Source organism: Acomys russatus, chromosome 5 (assembly GCF_903995435.1).
Source record: "Acomys russatus chromosome 5, mAcoRus1.1, whole genome shotgun sequence".
NCBI classification, from domain to species: Eukaryota; Metazoa; Chordata; class Mammalia; order Rodentia; family Muridae; genus Acomys; species Acomys russatus.
Window position 1 is genome coordinate 27,986,947 of NC_067141.1, and position 25,570 is coordinate 28,012,516.

The window sequence follows — 25,570 nt, forward strand, 5'->3', positions numbered from 1 at the left end:
TACCCTCACGGAGAAATGAACAAATGCACCTGCCTTCCACACCAATTGGAGTGCTAGAGGAGGCCACCTAGTTTCCCACCGTGGCCCAGCAGACAGCAGGTGTTCAAGGCTGGGCCTAGGTACCTTCTACAAAGGCATTCTTTTGTTCTGAAAACTTCTCATGTAGGACAGGTGTAGTGGACACCATAGTCCCAGCACCCTGGAGGCAGAGGCCAGTGGATCTACACAGGGAGTACAGTGAGACCCTGTCTCAAATACAATCTATGCATGTGAAATCATGGGTGGGTGGGGGAAACAGGGTTGCAAGACCAGGTTTTTCTGTGTAGCCTTCGCTATCCTGGACTAGCTTTGTGGAGCAGGCTGGCCCCGAACTCAAGAGATCCGCCCGCATCTACCTTCCTGGGTGCTGGAATTACAGGCCTGCGCCATCACACCCAACTAGGTGTAACCCTCTTTAAGCTTGGAACAAATGAGGTTCAGAGTAAGGCTTTGGTCAAGATCTAAGCTCAGGAATATATGAGCCACTAGGGCTAAGAGCCTGTCCACACCCAGGACCACCTGAAAATCAGCTAGGCTGTCGAGGAAGGAAACCCATCCCACCCGATTCAGACTTTGGGGATCCAGCAGAGACTAACCCCATATCCTTCATCCTCTTCTGTGTTCATCCTCCCTGCCTTAGCCACCTTGACCAACCTCACCTGTTCTACATAAAAGAAACTGCCAACCAAAATCAAAAATAGTGTTATTAATTTGGTGTCTCTGAAGCACAGAAAAAAAAAAAAAAAAAAAAAAAGGAAAAGGAAAATGACAAAGAACAAACAAAACCACCCTTGCCACACGTCAGGCCCCCCAGGTGCAGTCTAAGGAGACCAGCCTTATAGGCAGTGCAGGTCCAGGGGCAAAGTCAGTCCTGGTCATGGGCTCAAGGGACCAGCCCATGGGTTTGGCTCTTAGGGCCTGGCTAGGAGGCTGCTGCCTCAATTTGGGGCATCCAGGCCACAGATCAGGGAAGAGAAGTCTGGGTCGCTTAGTTCTGACATTCCGTCTGAAGAGAGATCAGGGTGCAGACACCGGAGCCAAAGCCAGTTCTGTGGTCCAGCAGCGGCTCAGTTACTGAGTCCTGGGATGAGGCCAGCAGAGCCAGGCTGCTCAGTACTGATGCTCCAGCAAGGGTTGAGCAGCTGGGCTCTCTCGTTCCTCAGCGGGGGCAGGCCAGTCACCAGGAGCGCCGGAGGGTGTGCCACTCTCAGGAGCACTGCTGTCCAAGCAAGGAATGTCCTGGGTTGTTCTGGCAGGTGAGGCCTCAGAGCTGACATCAGGACTGAGGCTGAGGTCTAGAGGGGCCTGTGGAAAGGAAGGCCGATGAGCAGACAAGTAGACTGAGATCTCCTGGGATCTCATCCTCCCGTAGGCCCCTTACCTGAGATTTAGGGGTGCCTCCTTTGGGGCTCCCTGAGGCTGGTTCCCCATCAGGGCCTCCCAGTCCCTTCCGACCTCCCAGACTCCACTTCCCACTGGGCCCCTCAGAACTGAGAAGACCAGGGCCAGGAGGTCTTGATGGCCGGGGACCCTCAGTGGGAGCAGGTGAAGCAGGGGGCGGCCCAGGGAGCCGAGGGGGAGGCCACTGCAGCAGAGGAGGGGGCCGCCCATCACCAGAGCCACTGAGGGAAGGCCGTGGCCCCCAGCTAGGGCCTGGCGGGAGGGGCTGCTCACTGCTGCCTGTAGGAGACAGATAAGAGCAAAGACTTCAGCTGGGCTACAGTCTCACTCACAGGTTCAGCCCAGCTTTGCCTACTTACCTGCTGTGTTTTCAGGTGTGGGGTGAGCCAAGGGGGGATTATTGCTGAGGGAGGTCAGGCCGCCACCCCCACCACAGTCCGAGTCATCCACATTACCACCACTATTGCAGCCAGCGCCACAGCCCTTATGAAGCCTGGGTGGAGAAATGGGAGAAGTGGGAAGGAGGTCCTTCTGAGCCCTAGGACAGCAGGTCATCTAAGATCTGGGTCTCAAGATTCTCGTCTCTAAATCTGCTGCCTAGTTCATAAAACACTCAAGACAGCTCTGGGGGGAAGGGGCTTCTCTGGGTCAAGCTCACTGGCTCCAGTACTTCACTGCTGTGACCTGGGAGGGGGTGGCTTCATCTCAGTGCCCCTGACACCCTGGGATCCCAGAGCATCAGGCCCTCATGAAGCTGCCCAGGCTAGGGTGGCAGCCCAGGCTCACCTCTCCCAGCTGCGCAGGAGCCATCGGGCAATGGCGCCCAAGCTGACAGGGCCGCCCCACAGCGCCCGCAGTTGGGGGTGGCTACCAGCCAGAGATGTGGTAAGAGGGGACACGTAGATGGGGTAGCCCAGTGGCTGGTCGCAGGAGGAGTTGATCATGTTGCGGAGAGCCTGCTTGGCATTCTGGATGCTGCCACGCTCAGGGTTACGGTTGCGCAGGAACACCAGCTCCTGTTGCTGTCCAGCCCACAGCCCACGCACACACTCTCGGTTTACCTATGGAGGGCCACACCCAAGGTCAGGGCAGTGACACTGAGGAGGGGCCTGGGCTGCAAGCTGGGGTAAGGCCATGGGCCGCACCTTGATGACTCGGAAGCTGAGATGGCGCCGGTTGAGCATGATGACCTTGTACTCATCAGAAGCATCATCCATGACATGACGCAATGCCAGCAGGGAGGGCGTGTTGCTGAGGATGGCACTGCGCCAGGCAGGGTCGCCCTCATGGGAGATGACCAGCCGCTCCTCATTGGCCGCAATGGCGTCATATAGGGCTGCTGGTTCCTCATACTCATCAGGAGATGTGAAATGGTCCTGATTGGGAGCAGAGATCAGAGGTCAAGAAGTGCTGGCCTAGGGAAGGCTTCATCTCCCACCTACCCCTCTCTGCCCAGGCACATTGCTCCTACCTGGTGAAGCTTGAGAGCCATACGAACCCCAGGTGCCACCACTCGGTGAAGCAGGTCCATGTCAGCAAACACCCACTCATCGCGTGGGGAGGTGATGCGGAAGTCCCCCTTGAACAGGGCATGCAGGCCATAGAGGAAAGGCTCCAGGCTGGGAGGGGAGGAGATATGAGCACAGGGAGAGAGAGAGCCAGAAGGGGCTGATCCCCATCTTGCCAAGGAAGCCAATCTCTCTCTCACAGAGCTGAGAAGAGTGGGCAAAGCCAGAACTGTTAAGAGTCTTGTCCATGTGAGACTCACCAAAAGGCACATTCCCAACAGGAAGGTGGAGCTCTGTGGGGAAGGGCAGAAGGGAGAGCAGCATGCCCAGTTGGTTGTGCGCACTCACCTGGCAGACATGCTGTGTGAGGCTGTTCCCAGGGCCCGGCGACCCAGCACACACAGGCCAAAGCATAGTGTGACCAATGGTGAATTCCAATCCTGGTCCACAGGCTATGGCACAAAACCCCCAGTCAGCACAGCTCAGTGTAGGACTGGGGTCCTGACTGTGGGAGTCACCAAGTGTGACTGGAGAGCCCAGGAAGTCCAGGTGCCCAGAGTCTGGGGTGGGCAGATCTAAGGGACGGGTAAGCTGACCTGGCTGCGCCGAGAGGCACAGTACTGGATCCACTCCAGGTGCACAGCGCAGAAGGATGGCAGCGACAGGCCAGATAGGCGCAGGTCATAGTCCTCATCCACACTCAGGGAGAAGGTAGGGTCGGAGTCAGCGTAGCCGAGGGCTCGCACAGGCCGCAGGGCAGCCGCAATGCCCTCGTGGTTCAGCCAGGTCTCTAGCTTTGGAGAGCGGCTCACATAGTAGATGATGCTCTGGGAGAGGACGGCAGGTGTCAGGGGTGCAGCTCCACCCGTCCCAGCAGTGGGGAGGAAGCACTCCAGCCCAAGCTACAATCCTTCCTACGCTGCAGCTTCCGCAGCTCAGCCCAGCTAAGTAGGCAAGTGATTGCTCTCCTGGGACAGTGTGAGAAGCAGCAGGAAGCACCCCACTTACAGAGCAGGATCTGCCTGCTGTCCCCTTCTTGCCATCCCCAGAACCCAGCCCTTCTGGGGAACGGAGGCGCACACACAGAACAGTCTTGCCCAGTGTAATGTCACGTAAGAGGGCAAACTGAGCGGGAACGTGAAGAAACTGCAATACCTACCTCTCAGGGCTAGAAAGGTCAGGCTGAGACAGCACATTGCCTACAGCCCAGGGAGCCTACACGACCCAAGCCACAGGTCTTTAGGCAAACTACTTTAACAGATATGAGACCTCCTCTGATCTGGGTGTAGTGCTGACTGCCCTGGAACTCACTCTGTAGACTAGGCTGGCCTCGAATTCACAGAAATCCATGTGCCTCTGCTGGGATTAAAGGCACAAGGTCTCTCTGGGTATCCTTGGCCGTCCTGGACTCACTTTGTAGACCAGGCTGGCCTTGAACTCACAGCAATCCACCTGCCTCTGCCTCCTGAGTGCTGGAATTAAAGGTGTGCGCCACCACGCCTGGCTTGTCTGGCTCTTCTTAAGGAGCCTTCTTGGTGTTTAAGCAGGGGCTGAGCAAGTGGAGAGCAGCTTTGGGAAGGAGGTAGCTGGCAAGCTAGCGCAGCAGCTGGCAAACATCAAAGTTATAGGAATCCATGTATATCCAGAACCGAAGTTGATGGGGTTGGCCCTCTGCCTGGCTAAGTGGTGGGGAAGCCCAGGCTTAGGGGGACAGTGCAGCTGTCCACCGACACAGAGTTCCCGGGCAACATGGAACCCAGCAGGGTGACCGTGGTGGGACATTGGGAGGCTAAGAGCCAGGACAAAATGGCCAGGGTACGAGGCAGGAAGAGCTAAAGTGCAAACAGCTCTCCATTGGAGCGCATGGAACCAGTGACTACACACAGCATGTGAGGAGGGGGAAGTGTCCATCAGTTCCCTACACAGATGTGGCCTTGGCAGAAGTCTGTGAGAAAGATGTCTGGTGAGGCCTGGCTGCTGACTTAAGTCTTACTAACATAACGGAACAGGAATTGAATGGATGAGTTTTGGTCTCCAGATTGACTTTCATGCCAAGAGAACATCTCTGAAGTCCAGGTACCACCGCAGCCCCTGAGGAACTCAAAAAGCAAGCATTGTTTCTGGGTCAGGGAGGAGCAGACCTGGCATGTGCTAATACAGTCAGTTTTTAACACTATCACTATGTTCTGTGACACACCCTCTGTGTCACGCTCCAGATGACGCCACAGTTTAAGGCTTTCTAGTCAGAGCTCCTGTCTACAGCATTTTCTGTAACTGGCTGCATCCTAACGCTGCCCAGGTGCATCTCACTGAACATGAACAGGCTCAGGACCATGGTGCTTTCTTGCACTTGGCTCACTGCCTCTAAGGGGTAAGGTGACTGTTCCGCTGTGATGGGGCCATTACGCAGGCTCTACCTCTCCTAAGGGTCACCAAAGGATACAAGATAACATGCCACAACTGCAGACCTCCAGCATGAGGCGTGGCTGCCGGTGGCGCTGTAGCCAGAGGCTGCATTTCCTCTGTTACCTGGTATTAAGTGATGACCACAGGAAAGGCAAGATGTGAGCAAAAGTACCTCAGCGTAAGGTGCAAATACTGCCACAGCCTGGGCTCTGGGACAGCGGCTACCTCTGCCCCGCCTGTCCTTACAAGCTTTACCACTACACGCCTTTATCACATCTGCAGGTGCCACTGCTGTCCAGCTTCTCAGGTCTCCAGGCTGAGGCACATCGCTTCTTCAAGGGACAGTAAAGCCAACAAGGCCCCTTTCAGTCTGCCAGCCTAAGCCTGGCCAGTATCAGGTGCACAGCTACGTGGGGGACACGTAGCCCTGACGTGACCTGTGGGAATGGTGGGGTGCCTGAATGACCTGGGTTGGGAACGAGCCTCTGGACCACTTCTGGCCTTGCTCTTCCCTAGCACTGTCAGAGGAGTTATGGTTTCTCAGTTTTTCCAACACATGACTCTGGGCAAAAGGACAGACTTGGTCTGCCTTAAAGGGTTAAAGGAACTCTCAGTGAGGCAGGCTCACCTAACCCAGCAGGTGCTCACAGTTCCAGGGCAGATCATGAGACCTGTGGGGCCGGGACTGTGACCACCGACCCATCGCACTCTATGGTGGGTTGAATGAGAAAGCCTGCATAAGCTTAGATGTTTGGATGTTTGGTTCTCAGTTGGTGAACTGTTTAGGAAGGATTAGGAGTTGGAAGTTGCAAAAGTTCTGGTCATGTGGATAAGACATAAGCTCTCAGCTATGCATGCCTGCCTACTACCACGCTCCTTGCAACAATGGTGCTGTGCATGGATCCTCTGAAATGGTAAGCAAGCCCTGATTAGCTAAGACACTCCCATAGTGCCCCTCTTCTGACTGTCACAAAACCTTATTGTTCCTTTTATCCCGCAGGCCTGCAAGCCTGTTTCTCAAGTGGTAATACTCTAGGTTGCCTAAAGACCCTAAAATCACCACTTTCAACAGGTCTCAATACCCTGGGGGCTGACTTGGAGCCCCAAGGACAAGGCAGGAAACCTAGTGACTGAGATGCCAGGCCTGAGTCTAGAGGCTGGCTCCGTCACATTCTTTTTTTTTTTTTTTTTTTCAAGACAGGCTTTCTCTGTGTAGCCTTGGCTGTCCTGGACTCGCTTTGTAGACCAGGCTGGCCTCGAACTCACAGCGATCCGCCTGCCTTTGTGTCCCAAGTGCTGGGATTAAAGGCGTGTACACCACCACCGCCCGGCTCTCCATCACATTCTAATGCCAAAGCCCAACCAATCATTTCACTCTGCAAACCATTTGTGTCTGTGTGGATGGAGACCAGAAGTTCCATTGGGCGTAACTTCCTCAGCCACTCTCCACCTTGTTTTTGAGTCAAGGTCTCTCAATGAACGTGGAGCTCACCAATTTTGCTAAACAAATTGGCCAGCAAGCCCGAGAGATCTTTCAGTGTCCGGCCCTCAGCTCAGTGATCAGAGGGCATGCCAGTATGTCCAGCTTTCACAGGATCTGAATTTAGATCCGCGTGCTTTGCATGGCAAGCATCTGGCCATCCCCTACCCACCTCCAGTTTTGAGAGAAAGAGGGGGGCGGGGAGAGGGAGAGAGAGACAGAGACAGAGATAGAGAGACTAAGACTGAGACACTTTCACAAAGTCCAGGTTGGGCCTACCAAATTCTTGGATCACAGCAGAAGGCAGCTGCTGTGCCAGGCTATCTGTCTTCTCCAGGTTCTGTGGCAGTTTACCCAGCTTAGGTGAGGTAGCCCAGCACCTTCGGTATGCAGCCCTGCTGGGCTCCCGTGGTCACCCCACATGGCCACTGTCAGCAAGCACCACCGCTGTGACCTGCTAAGGCTGCTGGGTTTGTTTTGGTACTGTGAGTGGGATCTAGGGCCTCAGGCATGCCAGGCAGGCATGCTACTGCACTCCCAGCCCCGGGCTGCCACTCCTGAAGACATACTTCAGCCAACCGGCCGAGCTGGACCCAGCAGCCAGGGAGGGGACCCGTGAAATGTGCTGCCTGCCCACCCTCCACACCCAGGGCCTCAAAGAGGCCTTTGAAAAGGGGCAGCAAGGAGCTCCCACTTCAGACATCTGCTCCCCAAGACTTCTGTGGCCTGCTGTCTGATGGTAGCACTGTGAGGAACACTTCAACCGAGTCCTGTGTTTCCCGTGACCACAAGAGACTCCCAATATTCCAGCACTCGGCACGGTGGCAGTAGGTGAAAATTCACTAGGAGCCACTGCCAGCCAGTACCCATCCACCATACCTTCACATAGTACGTGATTAGGATCTTGCGGAGGTCAAACACCTGCAGCATGGAGGCAGCGTTGTTGTCGCTAATGCTGTAGCCTTCCAGCACATACTTGCTGGCTGTCACTTCCCAGGCCAGCCAGCGCTGCCCAAAGGCAGCATTGAAGGACAGGACCCGGGGCAGGTGGCCAGGCTCACAGCAGCAGCAGCCCTCATCCTCTTCCACACCTTCAGTGATGGCCTCCACCTCACGCTGCTGGCAGTATGTGCCTGCAAGACAGGGCTGCCCAGTCAGAGCCACCAGGATAATCTCTACTGGCCTCATCATGTACCCAAAACGGCACTAGACCTGCTGCCACCCAACTCCTGCCTTGAGACGCTGTGTAAAGGCAGCTAAATGAATGGATGGACAAAGTGAGACTCTTTCTCCTCATAATCCCAATTGCCAGAGAAAAATGGCTTCAGTTCCCCCATTTATGGAGGCAAAGACCAAAACGTATAAAGGAGTGACTTCCTCAAGGATGGAGCCTCCCTCACTGCCTAAAGGATGAGCTACCGAGAACATGGAAGCTGCTGCCCACAGTGCTGACATGGTGCTTATCAGGGGCCTAGGTAAGACCCAGAGCAGGCCGGAAGCTGGCACCAGAGTCTCAGTTTTCAGCAGTAATCCTTGGACTCCTATGAGGTCAAAGGCAGTATGTGCATGCATGAGTGTCACTGCAGAGTGAGAGGCCAGGCCAGGAAACCAGGCTTGGGGAGGTAGAGCACTTTCCCTGAGATCACCCAGCAGCCTCAGAGCTGGCCTAGAATGCAGTCTCAACACAGCACTAACTGTTGTCTCCCAGTCCAGGCTCTGGCCCCTACTGTCCCCTCAGCTCAGTCCTGTGGCTCACCCCGGAACTCAAGGCCACGCAGCTGGAAGGTGACGAGGCCATTGCCAACCTCGATGAGGTGCACCAGCGCGTTGAGGTAGTCAGAGGCCAGGACAAAGCAGTCACCAGGGCCATAGTTGCCCCAGCGGCCCAGCACCAGGTCCCCACACAGGGTGTGCTGCAGCGAGCGTGTCAAGTGCTCATAGAAGATGGAGTTGAGGTTGTTGTCATCAGCGCCTGGGACCCAAAACATAAATAGGCAATGTGTCAAGTAAAGAGGGTGCCCTCCAGGGGACACCTGCCTGTGAGCTCCTGGACAAGTAGCTACGCACCTGGGTTCCGGTCCAGCTGTGTCACTAAGCGGGTGTTGGAGTGATCCACACGTTTAGTGCTGTTCAGAGAGAGCAACAATGTTCTGGGAGGGCCAGGCAACCCATCAGCACATCCTCCCCTCAGGCTCCACCCTGCTCCTCTCTGAACCCACATCCCCAAGCTATGAACAGATGCCACTCGTGACAGCCCACTGCGCCTGACGGATAAGGAGGCTGAATCTCACAGGCATGAAGGGACTCACACAGGAGGGATGAACCAGGAGGGACTCACACAGGAGGGATGAACCAGGAGGGGGTGGGTTCTCACAGAGGCTAGACGGCCGCCACGAGGCTCCGGCCTTTACCAGACTCACTACCTTAAGTGTCCCCACTGAAGCCAAGCACTCACACCCTTGCTGTGGGTTTCTGGGTGCTGTCTGGCCAGCACTCCTAGGCCTCACCTCCCCGCTGGTCACCAGCTCCTGTCTCTCAGAAGACTTACTTGTAGTCCCTCTCCCAGAACTTGAGGGGCCTTGCGTAGGACATGAGGAAGACAGCGCTGCCCAGCAGGGGGTTGAGTGGAGTAGAGAAAAGCCCTGAGAGCAGGGCCTGGAGGAACAGCATGGCCGAGTCTGGGCTCAAGTCAAGGAGGTGACAGGCACATGGGACCCCCGCCTTCCTCTGCTGCGCAGCTCTCCACCCCACCCCCACCCCCACCCCCAAGGAGACAAGTAGAGGCTGGATACGTGGTACAGCGAAGGGCTGGGCAAAGGCATGGAAGGCCGAGCCCCAGGTGATCTGCCAGGGTGCAATGTAGGTCAGCACAAAGCGCAGCTTGTACAGCAGGTCCCACAGCTGCAGGGTCGTCAAGATGGAAGTGATAAAACACACAGTCACACATGATGGTGAGATCGGCCAAGCCTCCAGGCACCAGCCCCATGGGGTCGACCTCAAGACCACTCTAAGCCCATTCTTTCTGGACTTGGCTTGCAACACCTAAAGCCATGTGTGGCGGATTGAATAGGTTTGTCCCCCATAGACTCCTGTGTTTGAATGCCTGGCCCATAGGGAGTGACACTATGTTTGAAGAAGTGTTCCACCATGGAGGCGGGCCTTGAGGCTGCAGAGGCTCTGTGAGAAAGTCCCCCCTGGCTGCCATGCTTCCCGCCATGATGATAATAGACTAAACCTCTGAAACTGTAAACCAGGTCCAACTTAATGTTATCCTCAAGCTGGGCATGGTGGTGCACGCCTGTAATCCCAGCACTCAGGGAAATAGAGGCAGGAAGATCACAGTGAGTTCGAGGCCAGCCTGGTCTACAAAGCAAGTCCAGGACAGCCAAGGTTATACAGAAAAACCCTGTCTCAAAAAACCAAACAAACAAACAAAAGGATCACAAATCTCAAGGCAGCCTGGGCTGTAGAATGAGCTCAGGAGCACCTACATAACTTAGTAAGACTGCTTCAAAACAAGACACCAAAGAGGGCTGATGGACCATCTCAGTGGTAGAATGCTTGCCCAGTACAACCAAGGCCCTGGATTCAAATTCTAGTAAATAAAAAAGTTTTTTAAAAAAGTGGAAGGGTACAAGTACAAAAGCTTGCCAGCAAACAAAAGTCAAAAATAAGAAAAAGTCAGCTTTTAATCTCAGCACTCAGGAGGCAGAGGCAGGTGGATCGCTCTGAGTTCAAGGTTAGCCTGGTCCACAAAGCTGGTCCAAGACAGCCAGGGCTACACAGAGAAACTTGGTCTCAAAAAAACCAAACCAAACCAAACCAAACCAAAACAAAACAAAAAACCCAGTCAGGGTCCAATGTGGGTCCCAGTACCACAGCAGGTGGTAGGCCTCCCGGATGATTCAGGGATCTCACAGCCAAGAGACTAGCTATATACCCAGGCTCTCAGATGTACACTCTCAGCTCTGAACCCGCTCCAGGATACTACTGGGAGAGGCATCGAGCTCAGAGGCTTCACAGTATTCAGGGAACAAGGTCAGGCCTTGATACGGCTGATCCTGACGAAGGTGGTTGTGAGATCAGATTGGCCACCAATACCTAGGATGGAAGTTCCCCTGGAGGCCTCAACCCGATCTCTGCAGAGAGAAGTGAAGGAGGAACCCCTTCCCCAGGCCACTGCATGGGCTCACGGTTAAAGCTGTACAGCACAGCAGGCGACAGGGCTGCAGGTCCAAGACACATTCTTCCCTCCTCACAGAACAGGTCTACTCTGTCTGTTAATCAGCCTGGGGTCTAAGTCAAAGCCACCAGCTCACCTTGCTGCAGAGCAGGGACATGAGGAAGTAGTCGAGCAGAAAGCCCTGTGAGAGCCTCGGGTAGTCAAAGTGGAAGAGCAGGACGGTGAAGGCCAAGGTCAGGTACTGCTGGGGTGGGCAACAGAAGGCTGAGCGTAGCAACTTCAGCCCCGCCACAGTCATCAGCAATGCCCGGCAGCTGTGGGTGGGGCAGGCATTCAGACAAGGCAGGGCCTTAGGAGGAGTGGGCACAGACACACATCTCTCACCAATGGGCCTCAGTGCAACCCTAGGCACCTGCTATTGACTAGAATAGGGGGGCCAGTGACTCTTAGGTTCAGCACCTCTAAATGAGGTGAAGGGGGCACATTTGCTTCAGCCAATAGCCCATTAAGAGCTGGGCTCCTACTTTAACTCTGGCTTGCTGCCAGCCTTAGGGACTGCCCACTCCTCAGTGGCCACCAAATGAGGAAGCAAAGGAGAATGGCGGGAGGGGAGAGTGGTCCTCACTAGAGGCAGAATCTGTCTGGGTGGCTGACGACTGTGTGGGCGTCCACGGTGAGCGCGTTGAGGACCACAGCCGGGTAGATGAGGTACTTCTCAGCGCCCTGCAGGCCAGCACGGAGCTTCTCAAACCACATCACCTGGGCGGCGCCTGCAACGGGAGGCGGGTGGCAGCTAGCGCCTGGCCTTCCACGTGGCCCTGGGCCAGAAAGCACCCAGGAAGGTGGGCAAGCCAGCGTGCTGTCCTGGGCTCCTGGAGACTTTGGCTAGCGGGGAGGGAATACGGTGGACAGCTCCAAAGGAGGACGAAGAGGCCAGCGGGGCGGAGGCTCCACATGCCACTTAGCACATCATAGGCTCAGGGCAGGGGCTTTGCTGTTCTCGCTGTCTTTGGAAACAAAGCTGACAGAAAACCCCTTAGCCACCTACCAGAGATAGGCAAAGGCCACGTAGGATAGGCTGAGGGGTCAGGGTGACCCCAAGCTGCAGGCCCTTCTTAGGGGCAAGCTAATGAGAGGAAGACAGACGGGGATGCTGGCCCAAAGAGTACAGTTTGCCACTGTTTGAGAAAAACAAGGGCCACATATACATACAAGTAACATTCCATAGACCGAGCTGGCTGCATATGTAACAACAACTGGGGGCTACGGATGTGAGAGAGATGGGCACATGGGAAGGGTTGGGAGGAGGAAAGGGAAGGAAGTATATCTGTTTAAAAAGGGACACAACGGGTGACAAAATAGCCCAGCCACCAAGCCTAATGAGTTCAACTCCCACGAGAACTTCTGGAGGTTGCTCTCTGACCCCCATAGGCATGCAGTCATGTGCATACACAGACACAAAACTGTTCACATTGCTAGCAACAAGCACTAGATGGCTCGGTCCCACTGGTGGCAATTCAGGACATGAACCCCTTTTTAAACGTGTTGGGTTCCTGTCCACTAGAGAGAGCTGAAGGGCAAGGCACAGAGTAAGGTACAGCAGAGACCGTTCCAGGGCAGTGAAAGAAGGCATGGCGAGGGCGGACAGCAGGGTGGGTAGCAGGTGCTCTCTGCTGATGTCTTCAGCCAAGTAGACCACAGGTCTCATTAGAGTTGCTCCAAGCTGACTGCCCAATGCAGGTGATGGGGCAGAAGGGAGCAGGCAGTGCTCACCTCGCACTTCATACTGGCTGTATTCCAGTGGCTTCAGCACAGGCTGTGAGAGGCAGAACCAGGGCAGCTGTTTGCGGAGCTGCGGCAGCAGGTAGTGTGTGAAGAAGCCCACAGCGCCTGCTAGTGCATACAACACGAAGCCCAGCACCGACTGCAGGAGGAGAGGCCAGAGGCTCAGTCAGCCTGGGGCTCAGCCCACCAGGCTAGTGTGGGCTAGAGGGTCCTCTCCAGCAGGTGCTTATCAAAACCAAGAGGGGATGACCTGCACCACACAAACCTTCAGGGCAATGAAGACGGTGCTGGCACTGATGGCAAAGGTGAGCACGGCAATCACCACACACATCACCAGGTCGGAGTGCAGGACTTCTCGCTGCAGAGCCAGGAGAAACAGCTTGACTGCCTGGTGCGTGAGGTCACGTGTCCTTCCCAGACCCAGACCTGCCAGAATCCCACACTCCCACACCCGTGTCAGTCCCCGCCCCTCACCACCGACTGCCGCATCTTCTCAGGCAGCGGGTCTGGGGGCTCCGCCCGGGCTGTCTCTAGGCTCCGCTCCTCCAGCTCAGGGAAGAGCTTACTCCGGACTAGTGACCTGGAGGGAAATTGAGTCAGGGGCCACGGCATGCACTAATGCCCTTTCCTCACACAGATTCTGGAAGTCCCAGCTACATGCAGTGACTGCCCAAGTTCCAGCCATACACACACACACACACACACACACACACACACACGCGCGCGTGCGCGCGCAGATAGGCTCATCACCCACCAGAGCACAGTGGGGTCACTGCTCTGCCGGCTCAGATGGTAGGACAGTGCCACCAGCAGGCCACAGAAGACTGAGAAGAGGACAGGGACGTGCTGCTCTGGCCAAGGTGTCTAAAGGAGAGAGGCCAAGCTGGTCAGGGGTGAACAGAAGTGTTGGGAAGACCAGGGTTGTCCCCCATGAGAAGCCACGGCTAAACCCAACCTGTCCCAACAACCCCATGGGGCTCAGCATGCCCAGCCCCTGTAGGCACTCCTACCTTGATGGCCCCAAGGCAGAAGCCATAAAGCAGGGATGCAGCCAGCAGGCTTCGGGTGAGGCTGAAGACGGCAGCGAGCGGGCTGGTGGCGGCTGTGAGCAGAGAGAAGCAGGTAAAGCCCAGCTCTCACCTATGGGCATCGCCATCTCAACCTGTCCCACTGGCCCTCAATTCCCACAAGAACACCTCCCAGGACACCACTCTCCTAAACATGGCCTTCAGAGCTTCTAGAGTTCTGGGTGGGTCTTAAAACCACTTGCCTGAGGAAGAACAAGAAAAAGAAAAGAAGAAAAAAAAAAAAAAAAAAAAGAAAGAAGGAAAGGCAGGACAGGTCCCTTGCAGCCAGGCTACAGATGCAGGAAAAGGCTCTTTTAAGAACTACAGCTGGCCAGAGGCAGTTGCGCACGCCTGTAATCCAAGCACTCAGGAGGCAGAGGCAGGCTGATCTCTGTGAGTTCCAGGCCAGCCTGGTCTACAAAGCGAGTCCAGGACAGCTAGGGCTTATTACATAGAGAAAACCTGGCTCGGACAAAAACAAACAAACAACTCCAAAAAATAACTAGTGCTGGCCAGGCGCAGTGGCACACACCTGTAATCCCAGCACTTAGGGAGGCAGAAGCAGGTGATCTCTGTGAGTTCAAGACCAGCCTGGCCTACAAAGTGAGTCCAGGGCAGCCAAGGCTACACAGAGAAACTCTGTCTCAAAAACCAAAAACCAATAATAAAAGGAACGAGAGCTGTAGACCCAACCTGCGGGCAGAGCCTCCGGTCCCACGCTGTGCCTTACCACATATAAACACATACCTGTGCCCCCAAAGCCATGCATGTCTATCTGCTCCAGGAGGTACATAAGGCAGGTGTTGACTTGGGGCAGGAGGCCCAGGAGGAAGACGAACGGGAAGCACAGGGTGAACACTGCAGGAGGTAGGGAGTGAAGGCCCAGTTAGCCCACCAGCCTCGCCTTGGCCCACCCTCCAGACTCACTCCTTTGGGTCAATCTTGTCCCGCCTCACCAGTGGCCACATCTCGGGCGCAGAAGAAGAAAGAGGCAGAGAAGAGCGTGAGGCCGTAGAGAGAGACAGGTGGGAAGGGCTGAGCGGTACCCAGGGCGTCCAACAGCCAGATGAGTAGACAGCAGATGCAGAAGTAGACGGGCCGGCTGTATGCAATCACCCAGTTGTGGCCCTAGAGAGTGGGCCAGTGAGGGTTGGGGCCTTCCCCACTGACCACCCTGTTGGCATGTGCACACATTGGACATGCCCCAGGCTTGGCCACATCCAAGCTGGAAAACTGGGGAAGATGGGAGCAAAGCAGGTGGTGAGGGAACTCCGCCCCTCTCCCACCACGGCCTCGCATTTGGTCTCAGACTCTCCCATAGTCCCTTGGCCAGAGCACTGCCCCACAGGTACTCACATGCATGGGAGATGCCGCATCAGGCTGCACGCTCTGGAAGAGACGGGGCTGTGTTGGCAACAAGAATTGGTGCCCGCAGAGGGGTGGGAGCACCGAGACCTCCCAGCTCCAGCAGTGACCAAGGCAGGGCCTTATACTGTCCTGAGCCTCAGGGTTTATTTTTATCAGATGGGTAGCTGGCTATGGGGGACTATCTCTACTTCCCCTCACAGCTGGAACAAGGGAAAACGGATCGCCCAGGAAGGTTGTGCATTCGGGGAGCCAGGCTGACCTTGAGCAGGGAGTACTGACAGGAGGCGATAACCAGACAGAACTGGAAGACCCAGATGTCAGTGAAGAAGCCCTTGAGCAGCAACAGGTATCCCAGGAAGGCAACCAGGCTGCTCAATCCAACGCCAAAAATGTTCTCCATTATCCCTCGTGTCCTACGAAGACATGTGAGTCAGGACATGGCTTCCCAACCGTTTCTAAGGAATCGGGGAGACAGGACTCAGCCCTAAAGACCCACCCTCTGGGCCTCTGAAAAGCCAAACCCCTGGCCTCACAGGGGGTTCAGAGCAGTCTGCACTTGCTCTGAGAAACCATCCTGTTCCTGCCCTGAGACCCAATCACTGGCCATCTAGAGACTGAGAGTTCAACGCACCCACATCCATTTCCTGCCCATGCTGACGTGAGCGTGTGCACACTGCAAGGGTGCCATGATGTGTACATGGGCAGTACCCTTCCTGTCCCCAGTCACAGGAGTGACACAGGCCGATGGACAGGAAGCCAGCATGTGGGACATAGGCCCAACTCCTTGATGGCAATCAAAAGCCATCTGGCTTCTTTATCTGACTTTCTTCTGGCCTTTGTTTCCCCTCTGGAAAACGGGAAAGGTTTAGGTCACAGCACAATGCAATGGAAGGAGCGAAAAATTTGATTCTGGAGTGGAGAGCAGGTAAGATATCATTCGTTCTGAGAAAGTCCTGGAAAGGAGGGTAACCACTACACCCCACCTCTGTGCACCCCACTGCAACAAGGAGTGAAGGTTCACACCTCTAGTTCTAGAACTTTCAAGGTTGAGGCAAGAGGATCCCTTGAAGTCTAGATCAACCTGAGTTACAGAGTTCAGGCCAGTCTAGGATACAAATAAGACTTTGTCTCAAGAACAAAAAGCAGAAACCAAGCTAGATACAGTGGTGCACACTTGTAACCTCAGCACGTGGGCGGTGGAAACAAGATGACCAGGAGGTCCAGGCCAGCCTCAGCTACATAGCAAATCTGAAGCCAGCCTAGTCTATGATAGCCTTTTACAAAAACCCACTACAGCAGCTACAAAGAAACTCTCTATGGTCTCTAGCCATTGAGGCACTTAGGGTCTCTGATGGCGTGATCATCTCCACAAGTGTGGACAGCCAGAGTCTCAGCACCTTCTGGGGAGTGGGAATCAATCCTGTAGGTACTCACCGGTCCAACAGAGCCAGCAGGGCCAGACGCTCATAGCGCACAGAGGTCCAACGGCCAGGAAGAAACCAGTACTTGTAGCTGTGCTGGGCCCGGGGTGGTGCTTCCTCCATCAATGTCTGCTCCTGGGATTCGTGCAGGGAGTCCTGGTCCAGCAGGTCAAACTGCAGTCCCCACAGCCGCGGCCATCAGCCCCGCCACCCCCATGACCTAACGCCGCCCCTCCCCCAACACACTGGTCTGATGACTGAGCAAGAGCTTCAGCACGCCAAGGCCTGGCTGTCTCCTGGCCCTGGAGCCTGCCCTGACTCTCATCACAAGGGCATGCTCCTATAGGTTCCTAGGACACAGCTCAATTGCTGTGACAGGTGCCAGGTGCCTGAGTCCCCAAAGTATGTCCATCTTCCCCACTCAGGCAGCATCTTCATGGACGTCTACTTTGTCCCTCGGGACCTAGCACAAATGATATCGCCTCCAGGATGTGCCACCACTGTCACTGTGACAATCCCAGTGAGGAGCACGGACCGGCTGGTTGTGAGGACAGAGTAGAGCTGTGTGTCTCTGAGGAAAGTACTTAGCTTCTTTAGGCTGGGTGTACCCTTATTCAACAAGCATTTATGGAGAGATGGCGCAAAGGCTAAAAGCACCTGTCCCGTAAGCCTGACAGCCTGACTTCAATCTCTGGACTCTGAGGTGGAAAGAGAAAACTGACTCCTCCACATGCATGCTGTGATATGCCTGCGTGTATAAGCATGCATATGCATGTGTGCACACAGACACACACACAGGCACATACACACATCTTCAGGGTGCAACCAAGGGCCCAAAGAGGCCCAGCTCTGCCTGTAAATTACAGTTAGATGGGCAGCAAGGATGATGCTGTCAATCACACATAATGGTTACACAAAATAAATGTATCAAGGAAGGGTAGTCACGCCTAGCAGCAACGACTTGGAACCTTAGGTACTTAAGAGTCTGAGGCAGAAGGATCCCAAATTCAAGGCCGACCTGTGCTACAGAGTAAGGCTAATGGCAGCCTAGTCATTTAGTGAGACTGTCTCAAGATAAAAAAGGAATAGCAGCCAGGCATGGTGGCACACACTTTAATCCCAGCACTTGGGAGGCAGAGGCAGTTGGACTGCTGTGAGTTCAAGGCCAGCCTGGTCTACAAAGTGAGTCCAAGACAGCCAAGGCCACACAGAGAAATCCTGTCTCAAAAGCCAAACCAAGCCAACAACAACAACAACAAAAATAATAGTAAGAGGGGCTTGAGAAAGTCGCCTGCTAACAGAGCACCTGCCTCCTATTTAATCCCATTACACCACACGGACAGGGACAGACACGCGCTCGCACACACACACACACACACACACACACACACACACACACACACGGGCCCATGGAGGATTATAGATGTGTTCACGGTCCACCTGGGATCTAAGATGTTAGAGATTTTGGGTTAGTCTATTCCAGGACTATCCTCTGAACTCTGAGAGCATGTTTGGGGTGGTGTTTTTGTTTGGAGGTGTGGGTTTGTGGATAGTGTTTTAATAGAGGCAGGATCCCACTATGTTGCCAGGGGCTGGCCTTCCATTGAGCTTGGCCCATGTGGTTCTCCTATCTCAGCCTCTGGGGAAGCTGGGATAAGAGCTGAGGCACAGGACAAACTGAACTGCCACTTCTGCAAGTATCACTGTAAAACACCCAGTATCCTGCTGGCTGCTCCTGCTCTGGGGTCAGAGAGGTATACACCAGACATTTACAGAATAAGGAAACACAGGACTTTGGAAGCCATTCAGCTCCAAGTCTGTGCAACCTCTGCCAAGCCATTAAAGATGGAGACACAGTGGCACCCCCAAGCTGGCCCCTAGGGTCATCCATCTCTTCTGTGGTGCCCAGGCAGGCTATCTACCCAGGCCAGCCTTAGTCATCTGCTTACATGCACCTTGTCCCCTTCCCTCCGCACAACCCTTTCAAAGCTGCTCCTCACCTCTGGGATTTCCAGGGGCACCCTGCGCACCTGCATGCCCTGAAGAACGACTGGCCTGGGCTGCAGCAGGTTCAGGCCTCCTGTGGCCTCAGGCACATCAGCTGAGTGGAAGCTGGAGGAATGTGAGTGACGGTCCCTGTGGGTACAGCAGCGATGAAGGGGAAGGCCAGGGACAAAGCCTGGATCTTGATGAGATGGGAGCTGAGACCCAGCAGGCAAGGACACCCACTCCACGGCCAGGGTGCCAAGGCCCAGGAGCATGGAGTCAGCAGGAGTGTCTCTTCTGCAGGCCCTGGCCTATGTTCGGAAGCTGTGCTTCCATGCCCTCCTCCCCGGGAAGCCAGTACTGTGCTTCCTAAAAGACTTGGAAGCCCAGCATGACCGCATGCCCTCAGCTTCCTTTTGGTCTTCTCCTCCCTCCCCGCCCTGTGCTGCCCCACCACAGCAAAGGACGCTAGGCTCAGGGACTCCCAGAAATGCAGCCTGCCAAGCACACAAGCAGCCCTGCCTAGAGACTCACCAGGCCCCGTTGGCTGCCTGCTCCCCTGGCTGCCCCACAGGATTCTCGTAGCCACCTCCAGCAAGGCCGAAGGTATAGGACCGCCGCACACCTGGGACGGAGGCATAGTAATACCGTTGAGGACTGATCTAACTGGGCATCGGGGCCAACAAACGAGGAGGAGCCCTGTGGTCTGTCCCCTGCCATGCCGGCCCAGCCCCTAGGGACCAAGTATTAGATAGGAAGGGGCCTAAAGATCAAAAGCCTGGGCCCTGTGGTCAGCCTGCCTTGGGTATGGCTCTGTGCTACCACTAGCCCAGCCTGTGGCTTCAGGTGTGCCTTGGTTTCCTCGTCAGCAGAGCAGGGATGGTGATACCCACTCCTCAGAGATGCTGCAAGGTTGACATCAGGCAGCACAGGTAAAGCACTTGCCACAGAGCCAAGGGAGCCATCATCGACCAACAGTGCTCCTGGGTGGGTGGGTAGCCACAGACGCCTGTGGGAGGCATGGAGAGGCACTAGGCTGGCTGGGAAAGGGCTCACCGCTCTCGTCGTAGAAATAGTGCACAGCACCCTCAGAGGTGTCATCAAAATTGCTGGCTTCATGTACGTTGGGGCCAGCTCGGGTGAGCAGCAGGGAAGAGGCAAAGTGCAGAGCAGAGGGAAGAGTCAGTGCCCGGGAGTGGGAAGCAGCCCGGCCCCGCTGAGCCTCCTGCAGGCTGCTGGACAGGGTAAGTCCTCAGTTAGCACCAGGAAGAGCCAGTGGGCCCTCTCTGCCCTGCAGCCAGGGGGCAGAGACTCACCTAGGTGGCGAGCCCATAACAGAGGCCGGAGGGGTAGGGTTGCTGCCTGCATTGTGTCGTCTCCGGATGGCTTGAGCTCGCCTCACATTGCTGGTGCATTCCCGCTGGCCTGTTTCCTCAGGGGCTGCCCAGAAAGAAGCTCCAAGCGTAAGTGACAGGCTTGAAAGGGATGGGGTTGGAACAGATACCCCAGAACGAAGCTAACGGTGAGACTCAGAACAGCAACACTCGGTCTCGGGAGCCCTGTCAGAACATCTACAGCCATTCGTGCTTCAGTATCCTCATCTTAGAAAAAGGATGACAATGGCCTGCCGCCCCACTGGTGGGCAGACGATGTCCTCAGAGAACATGTGCTCAGGTGCTAACCACAGGCTTTGGGCACTGCTGACCCAAGAGGTGTGGCCCACGTTTCTTTTTTTTTCTTTTTTTCTCTTTTTTTTCCAAGACAGGGTTTCTCTGTGTAGCCTTGACTATCCTGGACTTGCTTTGTAGACCAGGCTGGCCTTGAACTCACAGTGATCTGCCTGCCTCTGCTTCCCAAGTGCTGGGATTAAAGACATGCACCACCACTGCCCAGCAAGGCCAAAAGTTCCTAGCCACTGAGTACATGTCCATCTGCCTCCTGAGATGGAGGCTAAGCTGCTGCTTACTAGGCCTTCTTGCAGCCTGCCCTCTACCCAAACTTCCCAGGTTACTGCCCACAGCCTCACCCATGGGGTCAACACTTACCTCCCCCCACAGCACCTTCCTCCTGCAGTTCCCCCCGCCAGCCAGGCTGGTTGGCAGCAGGTCCCCTGCGGGCTTCAGCAGGCAGCACAGCAGGCTCACCAGCAGCCAGCTCCGTTCCTGGCTGGGCCTCCAGCTCGGCCTTGGAGCCAGCTAGGGGAGCCCTTAAGACATCACCCCCTGCCCCATCCATGCTCAGCACCCGTGCATGAGTTTTGGCACTGGCAGTACTGGGTGTCCGCTGGGTCCCATAGGGTCGCTTAGGGGGCACAGCAGTTCCTTCTTCGGCCCCATGAGGGGCCCGCCGCTTCCGAGGACCCCCTGCTGCACCCTGGCAGCTCTCTGGGGAGTAGCAAGAAGTAGATGAGGAGCTATCAGTACTGTAACGGCGCTGAGACCGGAGACTAGATGCTGGACTCAGCTCACTGCCTTCGCTGGTGTCTTCATCTTCAAAAAAGCCTGAGCCCTCAAGCAAGGGCCGTCTTGGGGCACGGCCAGGTGGGGAGTGTCTTCGCATGGGGGGCCTTCGTTTGTTAGGCCGAAGCAGGGCCAAGTCCTTGGGCCGCACAACCAGGAGTGGCTCAGCTGGGCCTGGTGGCGTCCCTGCTCCAATGACTGTGTCAAAGGACCGAAGTGTATCATCTGATGGGACCCCGGCATCTGGGGAGGCAGGCAGCTCCGCCTCCGAAGGAGGGTCTGTGTCGCTGCCCTCGGGGGCATGGCCACCGGGCGGGCTGTCCAGGTGCGTAGAGTTCGTCTTCTCACTCTTGAAGCTGCTCAGAGTCTCCCTGTCAGTGCCACTGAAGCAGGAGTCGGAAGAGCCAGCTTTCTGGGGTGTGGGGTCACCTGAGCCCCTCCGGTCCAGGGGCTGGTAGCCTCCAGTTCCCCGACAGTGTTCCCGTCGACTACTGGTCCTCACCAGGGCCCGGTCAGGCCGGGTCAGCGTCAGGAAGCTCTTGCTTAGCTCCTGGCTGAGGCTCCCCTTCAGTAAGGGGCTCATGGGAGTATCAGCCACACTGTTCCCACCCCAGGGAACACCATCTCCAGCCAGGGGAGACCGCTCAGGAGAATCTGTACTGGGGAGAGAGGGGTCCGGGACAACCCCTGGGGGTGTCTGCGGAAGGTCTCCAACTGTTAGAAGAAAGGAAGTAAGGTAAGAGGAAGGCACTCAGAGCTGGTGACTGAGGGGTCTCACCCTCTCCACCTGACCCCACCCACACCCTCCCCTCCCCTCCCCACCCCATCCCACACCCTCCCCTGGCCCTCCCCACCCCACACCCTCTCCTGCCCCTTCCCACCCCACACTCTCCCCCCCACACCATCCCCTCCCCTCCCCACCCCATCCCACACCCTCCCCTGGCCCTCCCCACCCCACACCCTTCCCCACACACCATCCCCTCCCCTCCCCACCCCATCCCACACCCTCCCCTGGCCCTCCCCACCCCACACCCTCCCACACATACCATCCCCTCCCCTCCCCACCCCATCCCACCCCCACCTCCACCCCGGATATGGCCACAAGAGAAACAACAAGGTTATCCCATCCAGGAGTACAACAAGGTGCCCAAATTTGGGACTGGCGATCACAAGATATCCGGTCTTCCTGTCAGACCCCTACCCACTCACTCAGTTTCTCCTGAGAGCTGAGCTTCAGCATCTCTCGGTCGGCGGAGGTTACAATCACATTGTTGCTGCCTTGCTCCCGGACCAGCTCCTTGATATCTGTAACCACAGCACTGGAATTGTCACAGGGACTCTGGTGTCACACCACCACCATCCAGCCCACAGCAGCAGCCACCTACCTCTGAGGGGACCAGAGTCCTCCATCCTCGGCAGCAATTCCTGATTTTAAAATAAGAGAGAGCACAAATGAATGGAGCAAGAAGCAGGCTTGGAACAGGCCCGCAGCAGGGACTGGTACCCAGGACCACAGTGAGAAGCCCAGGCTGCGCGTACTCACCGAAACCTGGTTGAAGCCAAACACGGAATGCTGGGAACTGCAGCGTACAGGGGGTGTGGAACTCACTTTCCGGAACACTGTCATCTCCACACCAGGGTCTCTGCCACAGAGAACGGTTAAGCAGAGGCTCTCAGCTAATCTCCTCTCTCTTTACTGGTTAAGCAGAAGCTCTCAGCTAATCTCCTCTCTCTTTACTGTTTCCCGCCAACCTTAACACTCCTTCCTCAAGGTTCCCGTTTATAGCTCCAAGACCGACTGCAGTTAGTGCTTAGAGCCAATACTCCCTCGGCCCTCTCTACCTCCCAAGACACAGACACAGGCCCAAGCACAAAGAAACCATCCCTGAAGACCACCATGCCCTACTCACCTGGGAAGACTGCTGTCCCCCTGGGCAGCCTCTTCTTCCTGCTCCCCCATGGTAGAGTTGCGTTTCTCCACAATCTCGCCCTGGTCGAACATGGCATGCAGGCGATAGTTGACAGTCTTGATGGTAGCAAAGATGACAGCTACCACCAGGCAGTACACTCCAGCCACCGTCAAGCTGGGGGGCAGGACCTGGAGAGGACAATTAAGTTGGGTCCTTTCTCACGAAAGCATTCGTCCCTTGAGGGTGTACCTGCCACCACTGTCATCTCTAGGATTCATCAAGAACTTCATCACCCCTCCATGCAACAGTACAAACTCCGCCCCACCCCCTCCCCACCCCCGTTAGGAGCAGCCCTCTCTTTAACCGAAGAAATAGATGGAATGGGCGCTCAATGTCACCCCGTGTAGGAAAGGCTTGGTCTTCCCTCTATACATATCCAAACTCTACTCCAAACTGGTCTCACTGCACACCCTAGGACTCAAGATGTGGTACCCATCCCTGCCAGGCTGCCCTCCCTCTCCCAGTAGTCACAAGTGGTGGCAGCCTCTCACCATGTACAGCAGGAAGGGAAAGATGAGCAAGAAGATCCAGACATAGAGATGGAAGCAGTTGGAGAAGGTGCTCTGATGCGGATCGAAGAACCAACCGCCAGTGAGCGAGGCCCACACCCCCTGGCGCAGGATCTGCAACACCTGAGACCCCATGGCCCAGCCGCTGCTGCGCACGCCCTCCTCCCGGGACCCTCATGGGGGCGGCCCCCGGCCCATGCCCCGCTTGGCGCCCGAGGGTCCCGGGGCCCGACTTAGATCTCACGCCATGGCCTCCCCCAGCGGGGGAGGGGATTGGTGGGGCGAGGGCACGGACAGGGGGCGGGGCCGGCCCAGGCAGTTAGCCGGATCAGGCTGGGATACAGAGGTGAGACTGCATCAGAGGCGGGGCCTGGGCCCCCTCCAGTGGCCCCGAACTGTTGGGAGGGGCCGAGCCTGAAGGCAGGAGCAGGGCACGGGCTGGGCACCCGTCGGCGGCATCCAGAGGTGGGCGTGGAATAGGTGCTCTCGGAGTGCCGGTGATAGGTCCCTTGGCTCCGGACTGGGGAAAGCCTTGGGACCCTGAGGTCCACTTCCGGGGTCGCAGGTCACTCTTTTGGGGCTCGGCGTTCGTCCCGCTTCTACCGGTGCCGGCGCAAAGGGGAGGCCGGAAGAAGGAGCCGCGAGCGGCCAGCCTGCCCTGGCGCATGCGCCCGTTAGAACCTATTGGGACCCGGAAAAGGAAAACCTGAGGACAAAAGTGCGCAAGCGCAGAGAAGTAGCGATTTGACGGGATCCAGCAGTGTCTTAGGCGTGTGCGCAGTCAAATTCTAGAAAGCCCCCACCCCCGCCTCCAAAAAAAGGGGGGGGGGGGAGCGATTTGGCGCATGCGCATGCCTGGATGAGTCGCCATTGGGTAACGGCTTAAGGGTCGGCGTAAAGCTTTTCTAATGCATTGTAGGAGGCGGGGAATAGCTGGAGGCTGGGACTCCTCAGGGCTACTTCCAGTTTGCGTTACCGGGTCACACCCCCGACTCGAGCCGCCCCTCTTAGTGCTAGACCGTAAGTCACGGTCGTCGATGGGCTTGCGCCTCCTCTGCTTCCGGGTCAGAACTTAGAGGAAGAAGGATTCTAATCAGGCCTGAGTAGTCGAACAGGATGGCACTAGCCTTTCTTAAAGTGACAGACACAAGGCAAGCGAGATCAACCAACGAAGAGGTTGTAGAAGGCTCTTCTAATCCGAATCCAATCCTGGGCAGAGTTCTGGACAACAGTTTCAGGTTTCTGCCTCTTGGGAAAAGGACACGAAAAAGTGGGTTGTCTCTCAGGTGAAAGGAAGAGAATTTAAGTGGTTCCAAGAGCTTCAAGTGTAAGCCAATTCTAAAGTTCCCATCTGTCCTATCCCCATTCCCCTAAAAGCTGGGTATCTTGTTACTTCATAGGTTAAAAGAACGAGGCTAAAAGAGTTCTGCAACTTCGTAGCCAAGACCAGACTTGGGTTTTGGGGCAAGCACAGGGCGATGTTGTTGAGATCCAAGGATTCTGTCTTTGGCGAGATCCACTTTGACCCTGAGCAGAGAAGCACCTAACTTAAGGCTTTTCTTCTTAGAGCTGTGATGGTGGGGTCGGGGGGCAGTCGGGACTACCTTGCCCACCTTCTACCTCTCTTGGCCAACCTCCCCGGGAACTCCCGGGCCCAGCCGCCGGGAGCCTCCGGGAGGGGAGCGGTGCAACCCGCCCGCGTCATCTGATGCTGTTTCCTGCAGGAGGGAGAAGAGCGGAAAAAAGTGAAACTCCACCCTCCACCTCTGCCTCCCGCCCCCGGGGCCAAAGTACAAAGGGAGGAGGAAGAAGGGAACGGGGTCGGAGCTGTCGGGGCCGACGGCACTAGCCTGAGAAAAGGTAGCTTCGGCTCAGCAGGGCACTTTCTCTTCGCCTCTTGTGCCTGAAGATACAGCTAGATTCCAGGCGCTGACCCTGGCAGGCCCCACCGTACAGTAGGCGGGCGCTGGAACCAGCTTTCCAGGGCT

The 25,570-nt window shown here is 56.1% G+C and overlaps 1 protein-coding gene across 1 annotated transcript; it reads right to left on the reverse strand.

Annotated features, from left to right (window-relative positions):
- Positions 1-750: 750 nt before the first annotated feature.
- On the reverse strand, positions 751-25,311 carry Pcnx3 (pecanex 3). Its single transcript, XM_051145917.1, has 37 exons — positions 25,196-25,311; positions 24,559-24,830; positions 23,565-24,263; positions 23,014-23,201; positions 22,647-22,746; positions 22,489-22,528; positions 22,313-22,408; positions 20,690-21,817; positions 19,961-20,084; positions 19,701-19,879; positions 19,179-19,269; positions 18,659-18,794; positions 16,672-16,793; positions 15,497-15,650; positions 15,226-15,258; positions 14,826-14,997; positions 14,617-14,727; positions 13,813-13,904; positions 13,557-13,666; positions 13,277-13,382; positions 13,068-13,160; positions 12,791-12,941; positions 11,643-11,787; positions 11,154-11,331; positions 9,627-9,735; positions 9,383-9,512; positions 8,902-8,960; positions 8,591-8,806; positions 7,714-7,967; positions 3,545-3,775; positions 3,297-3,400; positions 2,912-3,059; positions 2,586-2,816; positions 2,227-2,501; positions 1,800-1,933; positions 1,421-1,719; positions 751-1,344 (listed from the first exon to the last, which is right to left on the reverse strand). The coding sequence occupies exons 3-37, from the start codon at positions 23,715-23,717 to the stop codon at positions 1,150-1,152; spliced, it is 6,087 nt and encodes a 2,028-aa protein (XP_051001874.1). The 5' UTR covers positions 23,718-24,263; positions 24,559-24,830; positions 25,196-25,311; the 3' UTR covers positions 751-1,149.
- Positions 25,312-25,570: the final 259 nt, after the last annotated feature.

Bases quoted from the DNA above. Each gene is read 5' to 3' on its own strand.
- Pcnx3 (XM_051145917.1), bottom strand. From the start codon at position 23,717: ATGGGGTCTCAGGTGTTGCAGATCCTGCGCCAGGGGGTGTGGGCCTCG. The intron at 18,795-19,178 runs GTGAGTCTCTAG...CTGTACCCACAG, and splicing joins CAGGCAGCCAACGGGGCCTG to GGACCGTCACTCACATTCCT. The intron at 9,513-9,626 runs GTATCCAGCCTC...ACTTGAGCCCAG, and splicing joins CCAGCCCTTCGCTGTACCAC to ACTCGGCCATGCTGTTCCTC.